Raw genomic sequence first — 17,195 nt, 5'->3', positions numbered from 1 at the left:
ATTAAGCATTTCAAATAGCTCATCATGCTGTGTTGTCCATTTAAATTTTGAATTTTTGTCCAAAAGAATTTGAAATGGTTCTACCTTTTCCGTAAAGTTTTTAATATGTGCTCTCAATAATAAGAGCATAGTCCCAGGAAATTCTTCAAGGTCCGTTTAGAGGTTGGTTTCTTAAAATTTAGTATTTTGTTGGCAATTTTAAGTGATATTTTGATCTCCTTTCCAATAACTGTGAATCCTAAAACTTCTAATTCGGAGTATAATAGATGGGTCTTGTCCGGGTTTGCTCTAAAATCGTGTTTTCTTAACCTTTTAAAGAGCAATTCCATGTCCGACAGTTGTTGTTTCCAATTTTTGCTCCCTATAACGAGGTCATCCGCAAAGGCTGTTACGCGCGGTGGTAGACCCTCTAAAAGCATGCGTACGGCTGTACTTAGGGCAGCGGCGGACGAGGTGTGTCCCATTACGCAGCGTTGAAATTTATACGCCTTTCTAGTATGATTAAGCTCAAAACTCATGTATTTTTTACTTTTGGGATGCAATAACAGCTGGAAATAACTAGGCTTTATGTCAATAGTCGAAATACAAGATTTGCCTCTAAATACATGTAAAATGTCTTCTGGAGACTGGAATGGAATGCTCAAATATTGTGTAAATTTATTGCAAGCCTGTAAATTCAGTACTAGGCGGAACTCTGAACTACCGGTATTTGATTTCTTCACTATGAGAAGTAGCGAGGAAAAGGAACTGCTACTAGTCTCTTTAATAATATTAGCGTCTAAAAGTTGTTTAATTTGTAAATCAATCTGCGGTCTTACTGCCAATGGAATGGGAGGTGATCTCTGATGAAAAAAGGCTCCTTTATCTATCCTTATCTTATGCACATAACCACGAAAGCAGCCAATGTCAGTTGGGTATAAGAAACGACATCGCTGTATCTAAAAAGTAAATCATGTACTGCTTTTTTCTGTTGACTAGTTAAATTTGAATTGATGTCGAATAACTTAACATCAAAAAGTGACTCGGTCTCTTCTAGCCTATTCTGAATTTCTTGTTCCGTTCTATAAAATGTTTCGTCATTTTGTTCATCTTTTTGCTAATCACCCTGTCAATCTACTTCTTGAACATTCTTTTCAACATATGGAATTGGGGTGTTCTTTACTAAAGTAACCGGCCTACTAGTAGAATTTGACATTAATACAGTGAAATTATTCTTAGGTACTTTAGTATGTAACGTTTGTAGTCCGTATTTGTCCAGCAAATTTTCTAATGGAGAGATAAAAAAAATATTTATTATGCTTTTGCCGATTCTTGACATTAATTGGTAAAAAGAAATGTGGCCTGGCTGGTATGGTAACCTTTCGAGTTTTAAAACATCAGCCAACTTGTACTGTTTTATTGTATGCATGGCGCTAGCAGACAATTTTTCTTGAGTGTCAACTTCAGTAGGATACTGCGTAGGCAGTGGTTTCTTGTATACCGACGACATGTTATCCTCTAAGTCAATTTTGGTTTATAATCGATTTAGAATGTCTTCACCGAACAAAGGCAAAAGATCTGCATGCTCTAAAATTCTGAAATAATGAGAAAACGTTGTTGAGCCAATCCTGAACTTAATCAAAGCTATATAGCGTAAATTTACGACGGAATTCTCAATTCCTCATAGATTAGTGCTAAAAGAAATCAATTTTGTGTTTGGAGGAAGCTAATTTTTAGGCCATATACTCAATGAACTGCCAGTGTCAACGATTAGAGGAGATTTTTCTTTATTAATTGTTACATTAATTAATAATTTATGTTCCTGATTTAACATTTTAATGCTCTCCCTTCTATCTGATAACGGAGCCACTACATAAAGTGATGTATTTACTAATTTCTGTTGTGCACTTCTTTGGTGATTCTCGGCACTCAGAACATGTTCTTGAGAGGGTTTATCCTGGGGCTCCCGTAGGCGTTTCCCTGCTGATTGTTCTTATAGCATGTACTGAAAGAATGACCTTTTTTAGAGCATGTGCCGCATACTGTAACTGTTTCCGGCCTAGGATTATTATTATTATTTTTATTATTTTTTTAGAACTTTTCTTATTTCCATTTCTCTGCAGATTTTGATTATCATTATTTGCATTTTTCGACCTATAATTTTTACGGCCACCTCTCCTAAATTGTGAGTTCTTTATAGCATTTTGAGCTACAAGAAGAGTTAGTTCAGCCATTTGATTTGTTAATTTAGTGAAGTCTAATGAATTATTTGTACTAGAATTACTAGATGTGCTAGGCTCGGGGGGTTCGGGAAAGGATTCGGATTAGCAACTTGGGGAGAAGGATTTGGAGTTATCTGATCTTGTGATACACCCTGTAGCTGTAGCGCTGAAGGTGTAGGAAAAATTAGGGCTGGTTGCTGGTATTGATTCCAACTAGATGTTGGATTACATAATGGATAAGTCAGTTGTTGGTGGTGCACAGGGAAGGAAGCGCCAGCGATTGCTGAGTGTAAATTGCTGACTGGTGAATTCTGATCGCAGAGTGAATATATTGGCTGTTGTAATTCCACGTAATCACGTTCCTTCATTAGATCATTTGCTTTCTTCAGATTATGTAAATGTGTTTGTAAGGCGTGAACAGTTGTAAATGTTTCTAACGCTATCTTTTGCAAAAAAAGTTTTCTTTAAACCAAAGGATAAATAATTTATTTTCTGCTCCTCGGTGGCCTGAGGCAGAACATGTCTAATGACCCTCAATTTTCTGAGAAAATACGCACCTATTGGCCCGTTTTCACCTTGTTGGACTTGAAAAATTTTCAAATTCCGCCCGATATGCCGGTAATTTTGGTCTACTCAAGTCAACTAATTTATCTTTTAATTGTTCGTAATTAAGCGCATCTAACTGGTTTTGGGTCTTCAACTGTAAAACTAAATTAAGTGCTACGTCTTGTAAGTACATAGGTAATAGTTCTTTCTTTTCCTCTTCATTCCACGAATACAATAATGCAAGATGTTCGAAAAGCATAAAAAATCTATCGGGATTCTCCGCAACGTGTCCCGAATACTTAGTGAGGTGTAGTATATTAAAAGAAGGGCGCAAATTCTGCTCCATTTTGTACCGTCCTCCGGGAAAGTATTCTTTTCAGTTCTAGTTTGAGGCATGCACTAAAATAAAGTCAAGTTCGATTCACTAATTGTACACTTAAGAAAATCACATACCTTAGAAAATACTTCACTGTCAAGTTAATAAAAATACTGTCCGGTAGGGGAGTATTCAGATCGATACTGAGCCGGTCAAAGCCTCTACCATATAAAACTTTGTCTCATATAGGTTATAGATAGAGCATTTAATAAAAAGGGCGTCCGGAATCGATCTCTTACTACCAATTTTATTATAAAACTTCCATTATAAAAGTATTTTCACAAAATAATGTACAAATTAATCTCTCTAGAACCAAAGGTTAGTTATAGATGGTCTTTGATCGTAAGGTCGCAGACAGGATCTCCAACAGAGCCCCATAGCAGGCTAAGAGGAGTGGAATTAAGGAACCAATGCTCCGTAGCAACCAGAGGCGGGTTAAGTGGCCAACAGAGCCCCGTAGCAGGCTAAGCGGCTGAGGTTAGGATTCACAGACAGAGCCCCGTAGCAGGCTAAGCCAGGAGATAGGATAGGCGTAGTCCCGTAGCAGACTAGAGGCCTGGGGTTAGGTTACTCCAAAAGTCCCGTAGCAGACTAGAGGAGGTTCACCAGAAAACTGGTATTGAGTTGTCTTCGTACATCCAATTTATAGGTTCCTTTGGGTGGCGGTGACGCTGCTGCTCCGATGTCGTCTTCTGCTCCGTAGGAGGGGCCAGAAGCCGTCGTCTGTATGTGGCTGTAGATCCATCTGTTGGGAGATCCTCTTGCCAAACTACGTGGTAGTGTTTGTATACACTGATGCGTAGAATTGTTTGTTTACATCACATAGGATATTACAATATTAACAACCTAGAGATGCCGTAATGCGAGTTCTTTGATGGTATTGTAGTGCCCTTAGTAATTGTGTTATTTTATATTGGTAATATTTTAAGTAGTATTGTTAACTCTCTTTTGTAAGATCTGGCAACATTGATACTTCCGCTTCTGTGGAGGGAGGACGAGCGGGTGACTTCCGCTGTACTACAAAAAAAAAAAGAGATGGTGTACCGCATGGCTTCTCAATATCTGTAAAAATGAAGCCTAAAATTATAGTTAATCTAGGCCTCTCGTAGCCATCCTCCTTTTATTAGTAATCAACAGTTTTGACAGAGCAACATTGAGTGTAAGTGAAGCTTTACGGTTAATTTTTCATCATAATTTTGGTGTGCAACTTCCAAGAGGAATTTATAAAGAAGAGCAAGTGGTCTCCCACGTGTTTTGTTACAGCTACAAGTTTTTGTCTGTCAGTGTGTGCCTCTCCATTAATTATATTTCAAGTTTCTGTGTTCGTCCTAGTGACATTCTCCATTTAATACGATAATGGCAATTTTCGTGAAGTTTTTCTTAGTTGTGATAATGTATGAAATCATAATGAAGCACTAAAACCTTCTGTGGGAACCCGCCCCATGCACGCTCTGTCTGGTATCATATCAGTGAAGGAAGCAATGTATTCAACCTCTAGCACAGAATCATCAAGAGTCCAGATCTTTACAAGGATTGTAACGAATCAACAATGTACCTTCCCAGGAAGTAACTTGGTTTTCACGTACAAACAACTTAAATGCTGATTCCCATTCATATATTTGCTACAACCCTACTTCCTTGAACTTAAACATGTACTTCAACAAAATGTGGCTTCTTTACATTCTAGTGTACTTGTTACTGTACCAAGTATTGGATTCTATAGCTACTTATGGTATTTTAGTAGCAAGTAGCATGTTTATTCCAAACCAATATCCTTTCATATGTGTTGTTGTGAACCAGTGCAGTTTCTTAAGTGAGCAGTATTAGTCTATTATCAAGCAGCTTGTAGAGTGGTGCAGGATTTATGCCAAACGCATATTCAGTTGGAATAATTTAGAGGCATTTTAGTGGCCCATAGCCCAGGTGAATGAGCAGCATGAAGAATCCACCCGTTATTTTCGCCGCCGCTCGCTCAGTGTTTAGTCGAGCGGCAATGCAGTTCTGGGACATGTTATTTTACACCACAATACATTTCTCTGGAGTTTTTCATACTTTTTTCCATTATTAAGGCGTTACCTTGGAGCCCCCTTTGGTTTAGCTCCGCCCAGCCTTGGCTCAGGATCAACTGGTAGTGAGATGAGATGCTGTTGTGTTAGTGTTTCTTATATGAAGATGGGCAGTTTAAAGGTGTTTTCCTGATAAAGGTTGCCTTCGTAGCAACCACATTCGTCATTTTTGATGAGTATGTTGTTTTTAGTTATGTTCAATTATGTTTGAGCATGTTTGTGCGTATTAAAGCTCATCTTTGATATAGCCTGTTAATTTACCAGGCCCAGTTAAGCTCTTCGAAAGCTTACTTTTTTCTAAGCCCTCTTTAGCGTTTATATTGTTCAGTGCTCTCTGAGTTGAGTGAAAGTGGCATATTAGCCAGTGCTTTCTCATAACAATAGTGAATCCTCCAGCTATCTCTCCAAGCTCATTTCAATGGTGGTCTTTGAAGAACTGTGTTTACAAGTGTGGTGCACTACTTAATTATCTTGTTTTTTATGTTGCTTCATAGCTGCAGTAAGCTGTATCCTCTACTATTTGTCAGTGCTACTTCACGAATAGCTGTTTTGTGTTCTCACCGGTGCTAGGTGTCCCTTATAATCTCCATATAATGTTGGCCACTCGCAGTTTAGTGCAGTTGTGTTGTTTACACAAAAGTGTCTTTATCTTATCTTATCTTATTGAGCATCAATCCTGAATACATGCATCATTCATTAGTAAGTATGCTTTGTGCATATTCTCAGGTAAGAATCACAATGTTGAATAAACAAGCTTAATACTACATGTGTTCATGGCAGCTTCACTCTCACCGGGGTGGAGCATAATGTTGCCAGTTCAATCAAGAAAAGGGCACAGAATGCCCATATGTGGAATGTAAATCTCATAGTAACAGGTAATCAGTCTCAATGGGTTATTAGATGAATGTGTATAATTTTATTGCATACCTTTTCTTAGTGGTAACAATTTTAATACTGAGTTTTGCACTTATGTTTGGATAGTGCACATGTAGGCGCGCACCCGATGGTGGGTATACGCTGGCTAGTACCTTATAGCTATATTATTATCCTTGAAGTCTAGTTGCAGTGTACAACAATTAACAATTATGATACGATATTATCTTTCGCATAATAAATTTAAACTATTTCTTTCATTATCTTCAGAAGTGACAATTCTTCTGGAACTTGGTAAGAATCTAACTTGCATATTATTATGAAGTGTGTTAATGTTTCAATCATTATACAAGGGAGGTAAAGATGGTTGTCCCTCCTCAATTGTTTATAGCTGCAAGAATTTTGATGTAATCATGCATCAGTAACTGAATGTTTTCACGCATGACTTTTTTATTGTTTTTTTTTAAATATACGAATATATGTTCTCGTGCATGATAGTATATGTACCTGTTATAAAGTACCTGTTCTATATCAAGCTTCCATGGCCCTAATACTGACTTTTGATCAAATAATAAATAATCTTTTCCATTTTAAGTGTTGTTGTTCAAGTGCAAGTCCCCAGTAGCTAGATAAGTTTAATTTAAGGGTAGCTATTTCTAAATTATGGTATACGCAGGAGCAAGAAGAGGAAGGGGGTTTGTTCATGCCTTCTCGTAGAGCTGGTGTGGGCAAGCCTCGTGTTGTCGGACGTTGTCTGTGCGCCCTATACTTCATTGCCATTCCATCTTTCACAGACTGGCGACCCCTTGATACTCAGTTTTCTGGATTTTCTTTAGTCTGCGTTCTAAGTACGTTAGACGCCTTCCGCTCTGTAGCACTCAGAAGTTCCGGGCCATCCTCTGGGGCGCTACAGTATCGAACTTGCATATATCGAATCAATCCGCCATATTGTGTATGGAAAAAGAGATGTTTTCACGTAAAGCTCAATAATAATTCATTTTTGTGTTATTTGTTGTATCTGTGTTCCGAAGAGAAATTAAGGGTGAATGAAATCAACTTTCTTTGGAATTTCATATTTCAAATGTAAGTCATTTTCTTCTTTCATTTAATTTTTAAATCGATAATAAAATGTGGTTGTGTACTTGTAATAATATTGGCTGAATAGGCATATGCATTGTATTTACTCTCTCGAAAGGCTCGTAGACTACTACCTACAGAATTGTCAAATTATTATTAAGTTTGCTTATTTATTAAACTGTATGCTTATGAGTTGTTGAAAATTTTGCCAAAATTATGTAATCTACAAGTGTTCTGTGACATCTTGGCAAGGCAACTGAATGGTTGTGGAGGAAGAAGACCTACTTTGCCTCCGTTAAAAATTGCTAATGATGTCAGTTACTGCATAAAATAATCCTCAGTCACTGTTTAAAGGAACAATAGCCCTATCTCTTATACAAGTCGCACGTTATTTATCACTATTCCGTACAAAAAAAGTATATTTGCAAATGGGTTCCCATTTACTTTAGCAGACGATTCTACCAAATTGAAAATTTATATTCATATCACTCAAGCAGACGGTTCTAGCAGTATCACTCAAGCATTTCTTACATTTTCAGGGTAGGTTAAAGCTTTGTATTTCTTTTAGCACAGCATGCATTAAATGAGCACCACCATTACTACTTCCAGATTTACTTTAGAACGGCTCTGTATAATACGGAATGAACGTATCGCATAAACACTATAGTCCATAAAACAGGAACAAATTTGTTCTAGGTGGGCATTGAAACGAACAAGTGCTATGCAACCAAGTCAAAGCAGGAGCGCAGCAGGGGGCCCGAGTGGTATGCGATATGTTGCGTGCGTATGGAGCAGCCGTGTCAGTGGCGGAGGAAATACGCATAAACAAGAATAGTGGAAGAGCACACACATACAATACTTTAACTGTCACTCAAATTCATTGCAATGCGCTGTGCACTAACAGTAATTATTTATATTTACACTTTCATTCCATCGCGAAAAATATTTCACAAAGTATTTTACCTATAAATTTTCATAGTACACATATGGTAGGCTGGTTAAGTATTGTGTGTGTAAATGTGCTCTTCCACTATCCTCCCTTATGCGTATATCCTCCGTCGCTGACGCGCCTGCTCCCTACTGGCGCATTCCCTGGCTTCCACTCAGGCCTCCTGCTGAGCTTCTGATCTGACTCGGTTACATAACATTCGTGCTTTTTAGTGGCCACCTACCGCAAGTTCGTGTTTTATGCACTGTAATTGTTATGCCATAAGTCCACAATGTGTTTATACAAAGCCCTTCTGAAGTCAATCTGCAAGTAGTAATGGAGCTCCTCATTTAGTGCATGCTCTGCTAAAAGAAACACAAAGCTCTAACCTAACCTGAAAATGTAATAAATGTGTCAAAATTTGGTAAAACCGTCTGCTGGAGTAATGTCAATATACATTTTCAATTTGGTGAAACCGTCTGCTAAAGTGTATGTCCATATTTTATAACAAACATAGTTTAATTTTATTCTAGTTTTGTATCCATTCACGCACTAATGGATACAAAACCGATAATCGAATTGGATACACTAACAGCATTTTGGTTATCTCATGTTTGTACATTGTATACAAATGGAGCTCTGATATGTGCGTTTTGTTTGTTTATATATATCAGCTGACTGAAACTTGCGGAATACGCCATCTTACGTATGGAAATCTCGAATTGAACGCTACAATCGAGACCACGCTCGAATCAACAATGCGGCATAGGGAAGGGCACCTCTATGTCTATATATTATCTCAATAGGATCCAGTCATTCGGCGAAAACTTCGCTGTATGGAACAGGAAACTGAAATTTCGGCAATTCTCTGACATCCTTATGAAGAGTCCAGATGACAGCCCAATGGATTATTGTGCTTTTGCACTCCTCAAGCGACGTTAGTTTCATAGTCGAGTTTGTGTCGTGTCCGACCTGTGGAAAGCCTGCTAAGATAAGTGGCACACACGTTCCAGCTGCAACGTAGTGTCCAGCAATGGAAACTCCAGTGCCGGGCAGTAGTCAGTAGAGGTGGGCTGCAGATCAAACGCACTTGGTGGTGGAAACACGCCATTTCCTAAGTTAGTGGCACATTGAAATTCAGCTCATTATAAACGCATCAGCCTCTGTATACAGTAAAACAATTTGTTACAAAACCGTTATATAGGTGATTGGGACTTAGATCTATACCTAGAGATTTAAAACATTAATTGGGATCCTATGGAAGAAGAAGAAGAACACTAAATTTGATTGTCTGTTCTTCTCTGTATGTATGTACATTGTGGACTAACGTATAAAACAGTACCTATACACAGAGCAAATAATCAGTATTGCTTTTAATTCTTATCTAAGGACTAAAGAAAGATGTTTAATTACGAAAACTTCATAAGGTAAGGTTTTAAGAAAGTTTTTACATGTATATTAGGACTATTACATTTAAACAGAAAAATGAAGTAAAATCTTTCGGTTTAGTTTTCCATGATTTTGCCCTTTAGGCAGTTGTGTTATTCTAATTTCTAACATCCGGTTCTTATATATATATATATATATATATATATATATATATATATATATATATATATATATATATATATATATATATAGATAGATAGATAGATATAGATAGATAGATAGATAGATAGATATAGATAGATAGATAGATATGGATATAGATATACACAGAGAGAGTAGACGGATAGGCCTAACTCTCTTGGAAAACAAACCATACAAGATAGATGAAAATCAAGTAGAGACCTACACAGCATCCTAAAACAAGATGGTGTGACGCTATGCGTACGTTTCAACTGGAAGAGTCACTACTACTACTACGTATATCTAGAACAGAACCCAACCAACTCCTGCGGGGCTTCTAACCCGTTCCTACTACTACTACTACTATTGCTACTAACTACCACTACTACTACTACTATTGCTACTAACTACTACTACCGCTACTATTACTACTACTTATACTAAAGCTTCCTTACCGCAAGATTTACATCCTAAATCTTTATAACATGCGATTTCGATTCATTATGAACTAGTATGAATCGTTAGAATCACTATGATTCGTTAAAAATCACTGGGGGGAGCGGGCTATACTCAATCCCACCACTGCACTTATGTGATCTTAATTCTAATTCTTGATATCTGAATATTTAAGATTAAAAATTAAACACTTATACTTTGTTCTGAGAGATCATATGTTTACCGCTATGGATGTAAGAATTTTTTAAAAACAAAGATAGTTAAACTAAAATTGACTATTCCTGGGTATAACAGCGTAAGATTTACTGTTATGTATTGGTCTGCGAATTGCAAATATTTTAACAACCGGTTCTAGCGAACCGGCTAAATGGCGGCACTCCCTTTAGGCTAAGAGAGATGATGATTAAGGCAAGTGAATGATAATGGAAGCATTGGTGGAATGAGAATGTGGGAAAAACGGGAGTACTCCAAGAAAACTCACGGACACGATGTTGTCCCCACCCAGCGTTGCCAACATGTACGGTAATTATCGGATCACACGATCATTTTGCATCATGTACGATGTACGATAGACTATGCACGATAATACTGAAATGTATGATAGTTTGGGAAACCCTAGCAACGTGTATTTTTCTTATTTAGATATATGAAAAAATATAGGAAGAATGTTTCTTGTCTCCGAGGTTACTTGTTTTCTTTCCCTCCGAATCAAGAAGGAAAGGACAATTTTATAATGCGTGACGCCAAGTGTAAAGAGAAAGTTCTTAATGGAGGCTGATGTAAACTCCTTGCTTGATGGGCTCCAAGTCCCCAATCGAGTGAAGATTGCCCCTTATAAAAACAAGGATAGCTTAACATGTGGAAAAGGTCAAGACCTCTCATATTCCCTTTTATCGTCGGTGGTTAATGGCATGTTACTTCCTTGGAGGAAAAAAAAGGGGGAGAGAGAGATCTTTCAATGTATAACACTCGACCCTTTGCCTCTTCCTGTTTCTACCAGAACTAAAATGGGTTCGTGGCCAGAAAAGACAGAAGGCAATAAAAACATAAACGTGAAAATTGGTTATTTCTGCAACTCCAGCATCTTCCTGAAATAAAAGATGAGCGGCTACTAAGATTTCGATGGTTGTAGAAATATGCTTTGTAGATCTTCGCTATTGTACTGATTTTTTTAAAACCTGAACGTGTATAGAAAATTACATTTGTATTTCTTATTTAGTTTGGTAGTTGCCTTTTTAGTTTTAAGGTAAGAAGACGTGTGTCGTGTGCGGTAGTAGTACTTTCTATCGTGAAATTCGTTTTTTGTATGTTTTGCTTTTCTAAAAAGTAAGCCATTCGTAGTTTCGACGCGATTATACGATATAATGAAGAGAACAATAAAAGATATGTTTCAGGCATCCAATGGCCAAAAGTTGTCATCAAATTTGAATAGTGCTGGGAATAGCCAAGACGAAATACCAGTGAAGAGAAAAAATCTCGGTACTCCCGAGAAAATTAAGCAAAGAAGAGGCGAGTCAACAGTGAAACCTGAGTACAGATAAAATTACAGGCAAGAATGGGAGTCCCACAGTGATTTTAAGGGGTGGTTTGCCCCTGTTAGTGACAATTCCAAAAGAGCGAAGTGCATCGTATGTAATACGGAATTTACAGCGGAACTAACCGTGATAAAAAAAAATCACACGAAAAGGAAAAAGCACATTAATAATAAACGGGGTGTATCATCTGTTCAAAAGAAAAGTATACTTTCATTTATTCAGTCCGCGGATACACAGCAAACACAAATAAATGAAGCGGAAATACGGATGTGCGGTTTTATAGTGGAACACAATCTTTCGCTTCGAACGGCCGATCATTTAAGTGCTATGGTACGGAAGAGTTTCCCTGATTCTAAAATCGCTGCTGGAGTGTCTTTAGGACGCACTAAAGCGACAAACATAGTAAAGCATGTTATTGGGAAAGTGCACTCGGAGGAATTAGCACAATATTTGAAAACTCGTAAGTTTAGCATAATTGTAGACAAGTCTACTGATATAGGCACTATGAAGATTATGTGCATTTGTGTAAGATTTTTAGTGAAAACGAGGGGATTATTCAAACTCGATTTTGGCGTCTTGTTAAGATTTTTTCGGGACAGAACCCAGAAGCTGCTAATGAAGGTGCCACTGCTGACAGATTATTCACTGGAATAATCAAGATGCCAGTGTCCCTCTCGGTAATGTAATTGGGTTTGCAAGTGACGGGTGAAACACAATGATGGGTAAGAATAATTCAGTGGCCCAGAAATTACGTGATGTCTTTCCTGGTGTTACGATACAAAAGTGTGTGTGTCATTCCCTTCATTTGTGTGCAAGCGAAGCTTTTAAACAGCTTTCGAGTGAATGCGAACTTCCTGCAAGAAACATTTATTCCTTCTTTTAACATAGGAGTAACAGGCAAGCACAATTTCAAGAATTTCAGGACATTTGCAACGTTGATCCTCACTGCATTTTAAGGCCTTCCCAAACCCGTTGGCTGTCATTATTGCAAGTCGTGCGACGAATTATAGAACAATGAGAACCTCTAACATTGTATTTTACTAATGCTTTGTTAGTAGATCATGTAGGCACAACACAAGCCATAATTAGTGCCTTGAATGATCTTACTATGAAGTTGTATTATTTATTTTTGGAATGGATCCTTCCAAAGTTTGTGACACTGAACGAACTGTTTCAAAGTGAACAGACTGATTCCTAGTTTATATACAAAAATGAGTCTTGTATATAAAGAATTTCTGTGTGTGAATTTAGACAAGCATTACGTTGTTCGATCTGATCTCGAGAAGATCGATCCAACGAACAAAATTTTTTTTCACCATTAGAGAATATATATCTAGGGGTGAAAGTAATGCAAATGACCCAAAAATTAAGTTCCAAAGAGACAAGAGAAGCTGTACATTCACTTAAGAGAGACTACAGGGATTTCTTGGTTGTGGCATGCTCTGAACTAAAGAAACGTTTTGATTTCTGTTCTGATTCACCGTTTGCAAAAATGACATGTCTGCAACCAACTGCAGCATTAAATAAGAATGATACAAGAGTGGCATCACTCCTTTCTCTTGCTGCTGTTGTACCTAGAATTCTGCCTCCAACAGACATCGATCTTTTACAGAAAATCGATGATCAGTGGAGAAAAATGCCCCTCATCAATATCACGCATGAAAGCCAACCAGATAAATTTTGGACAAATTTAAAATCTTTGGCAAACGACGATGGGTGCAATGAATTCTTCGAACTAGCTTAGTTCGCCCTTGATGTTCTAGTGTTGCCTCATTCTAGTGCATCGTGTGAAAGAGTATTCTCAAGGGTAAACTTAATAAAAACCAAAACAAGAAATAAGCTGCACACAGAAACTCTCAATGCCCTATTACTTTGATCTCAATTTGTCACAGCCAATGGCGGATGCAGTGACTACAAACCATCAGAGTTCATGCTCAGGTCAATGAACAAAAATAACTTGTACCCATCTTCTGTTAGTAGTGACATATGTGCAGAAAGTAGTGATGGTGATGATGATTTTCAAAATTAATTTTCTGTGACATAATGTATATAATGTACAGTGTATATAAAATGTTGTCGTTAAGTGCACAAACAGTGAACATTATCAGTGGCATATTCATAATTCAACATCTCCCTGTATCTTAGGTCAACTGTGACCCAATGGAGTCTAGGCTCCGGGGCCCCCAGGCTGAGGGGTCCCCAAAAATCCCTCTCTTTAATACTAAAATATAGCAATCAACTTATTATACAATATTATAGGCTTCAGACATATGCTAATTTTTCCCCCGCTCGCTACGCTCGCAGTATCGCTGGGATTAAGTTTTCTTCCAACAATGTCTTAATGATACTTATTTTGTGAGGGAGTGAGCTATTTTCGTCCTCAATTACAAACCAAATTATTAGCTCGTGATGACAATTCCTTTGAAATATCTCTGTCATTACTTAGAACAAATCTAGGGGGTTTCCCGAATCTCCTTTACTCCATTAGTGTTTTTACACGGACTGCTGACCATTTGGCTTGTATTTGGCATTTGTGTGTGAGCATTTAACTGTTAATAATGAATGTAATTAAACTAATTATTGTAAACTTGGAGTACATTAAAAAATTACAGCATAGTTCTCGGTGTTTCGATAAGCATATGAGGCTGCGGAAGACAAAAAAGAAAATTTAGTGGAAGACAAAAGTTGAAGAGTGCCGACTGGCGTCTTAATAGTTCTCTCTTTCTCTCTCCCTCTCTTTTTTTAACAGCAAAGAAAATTCTCTACCTGCGAAAAATAAAGGATTCGCTGTGCAGAAAATGTGAAACAAAATAAAATAGGTTTCTTGAATTTCAAAATTAATTGAATTTAAATATTTATTTTAATCTAAATATGTGACTAGTTAATCAAGTGTGTCCGAGTAATTGTCACAAGGTACAGTAAAATCGTACCTAGGTACATGTACTAGGAATTAAATACTAAACGTACCTAGGTACGGGCCTTAGGTACGCATTTTGTACCTAGGTACTTCCCAACACTGATTATAAGGGTAAACTTTCATGACCCCGGCTATGTCGCTCGGAAATATTGTGGAAATTGGAAAATGGGAGATCCTACTACGCCACATATCAAGGAAATAGGGCGAAATAAGGTAGGTAACAAGTTAAAAATCAGCTTTGCTCACAGTACATAATTTATTATCAAGATTTTTTTCTTTTTTCTCAGAAATCAATATCTAATGACTGCTGGAGAATATCCACCAAATATCATGTCGACGGGTACAACCATCGTTGGGACAAGCTTCAAGAATGGAGTTGTGTTAGCTGCTGATACTAGAGCTACGTCTGGCAAGACTATTTCAAACAAATTTGTTCACAAACTGTACTCTCTAGCACCAAATACGTAGTAAGTAATAGTGTTTTCCTACTATAAAATATGAGAAATGGTTGAAAAAAATGATGTAAAATATACAAGAAATTTGTATGTAGACTTCCAAATATTCAGCTAATACATCACAAGTTGAAGATACTTCATTGATACTGATCAGCGTGTATGATGCCAGCTAGTGACACAACTAAGCTAGTTGCCGCTCGGTGCAAGAACTCGCCTTAGCCCTCCCCCTGACTAACAAGACCAAAATGCTCCTCGACTACACCTCATATTGACATCTCACAGTAATTCTCCTTATTCCATATTTTCTTGAATCTTAGGGGTGGGGTAAATGCCCCTAACTGCCCTCCCTAAATGACGCCCCTGGCAGTACATAATTTAATTTTTAGTATAAGGTAAAATACTAAACTTATTAGTATTTGATTGTAAAATAACATTCTTATAGTCTTATTATAATAACTGCAAATAAAAATATTTTTGAATTTTATCGGGATGTGATATGTGTAGAATGAATCAACAGTCTGTTGCTTTAGAATAGAATATTTAATTATGTTGTCTCGAGTACTATCCTCGGGCATTTTACAAATCTCTCAAATCGATATAAGTTAAATGAAAACATAAAAAGCTGGAACTATAGATTTAACTTTGCGGGCTCGTTTGCCTGCAAAGGTTTTTATAATGTCCTCAAAAGATAGCTTTGAAGCTAACTTATGCTCTATAGATATGATCCTAAGGTTGGTGAGTCGTTGTTGTCTTGTTAAGTTTCTGAGGTACTTTTTATGATCTTTAATTTGCTAAGACTCCTTTCCTTTTCTTATAGTGAAAATAAATATTTGCCCAGTTTTTCGCCCCTCACTTACGTCACTGATGCCAGGAATACAATAGGGTGGCATGGCACGAAGAAAACCAAATAAAGTACGTTTAGAGAATAACAGAGAATAAAGCAGCCATTGTTTATATCATTGGTTGAGTGTTACGCTTAAACGACCAATAAAAAGTGTCCATATGTTTCCGTAAGAAAATTTCGATCGACTAACAAAATTTTCCTTTTTTAAGCAGATTTTGCCTAGATTGTTGAGTTTCAATTTCTATGACAGAAGTTGTGTGGTAAGATTAATTTAGCTATGTTTAAGGAAGTGTTAACCATATTTGTTTTGTTGATTTTTTGCTTCCATTTCTTTATTTCTCCACTTTCTTAATATAAAAAATGACACACAGAAATACACTCTGCGAAAATGGATACAAATTATGCTACATCGAATACACACACACAAGCAGACACACACTATTGATATTAGACTGTATTCATAAAGTTGAAAGATATCCTTCCAAGTATAAGGTTGAAGTAAAAGGTTCCGCCTTAGAGTATAAGGTAGAGATATAAGCATATCCTTTTTTCTGTATTCATAACGATTACCTTATACTTGCTAGGATATCCTTCATTGTTTAAAGTAAATGGTGTCAAAACAATTGAGCATCTAGATATACGAATAGCTCCTTGTTAAAAAATACTACGAAAAAAAATTAAAATGATACAACATATGGAATCCTCCTTACAAACTATAGTAACTGATGAAAATAAATTGCTTGTGGAGTTATGGTGTAAGGTGTATAAACTGTTTGTTAATAAATGTACTGCTTGTAAAGTTAAACTTCATGTGCACGTGTGATTAGTTATACCACAGTAAGCATTACAGGCTATGTTATTCAACAATAACAACAACAGTTACAATAACACTCAAGTTCTTATTTCTTGTCTTTAACGACGAAGAGCAAGTTCATCATGATTGTCGAGTTGATGATGATCATCATCTTCTGGTATTTCCTCATATGGTTCAAAATTCGGATCGCTGAAAGTTTTCGCAATATTATGAAGCACAAAACACACAATAATTATTTTTGGAACATTTTCCAATTTTGCACGGCACATGTACTGTAAGATCAGAAATCGACGTTTAACTTGGCCGAAACAATGTTCGATTATTATTCTCTCCTTTTTCAAAAGTTTGTTATATTTCAGTTCTGCACCAGGAGCAGGACTTGTAAACGGAGACACGAGGCATGATTCTATTTCATACCCATTATCACCAAGTAGTACAACATTCACTTTGTTTCTTGATAGTAACCTAACCTGTGAATTTTTCCATATTCTTGAACCATGCACAGATCCAGGCCAGTTAACATCAGCACTCGTGAACA

General features: G+C 37.0%; 1 protein-coding gene across 1 annotated transcript in view; it reads left to right on the top strand.

Annotated features, from left to right (window-relative positions):
• Nucleotides 1–9,366: 9,366 nt before the first annotated feature.
• Nucleotides 9,367–17,195, top strand: part of LOC145689091 (proteasome subunit beta type-7-like) — a 70,612-nt gene continuing 62,783 nt past the window's right edge. Inside the window, exons 1-2 of the mRNA XM_081763219.1 lie at nt 9,367–9,494; nt 14,832–15,011. Of these exons, the coding sequence (XP_081619345.1) occupies nt 9,469–9,494; nt 14,832–15,011 (206 nt within the window). The 5' untranslated portion in view covers nt 9,367–9,468. The remainder of the gene's footprint in view (nt 9,495–14,831; nt 15,012–17,195) is intronic.

Source organism: Thermobia domestica, chromosome 7 (genome assembly GCF_964235325.1).
Source record: "Thermobia domestica chromosome 7, izTheDome1.hap1.1, whole genome shotgun sequence".
In the NCBI taxonomy this organism is placed as follows: Eukaryota; Metazoa; Arthropoda; class Insecta; order Zygentoma; family Lepismatidae; genus Thermobia; species Thermobia domestica.
The sequence above is the reverse complement of the archived record's forward strand: the minus strand, read 5'-3'. Positions and strand labels throughout refer to the sequence as shown.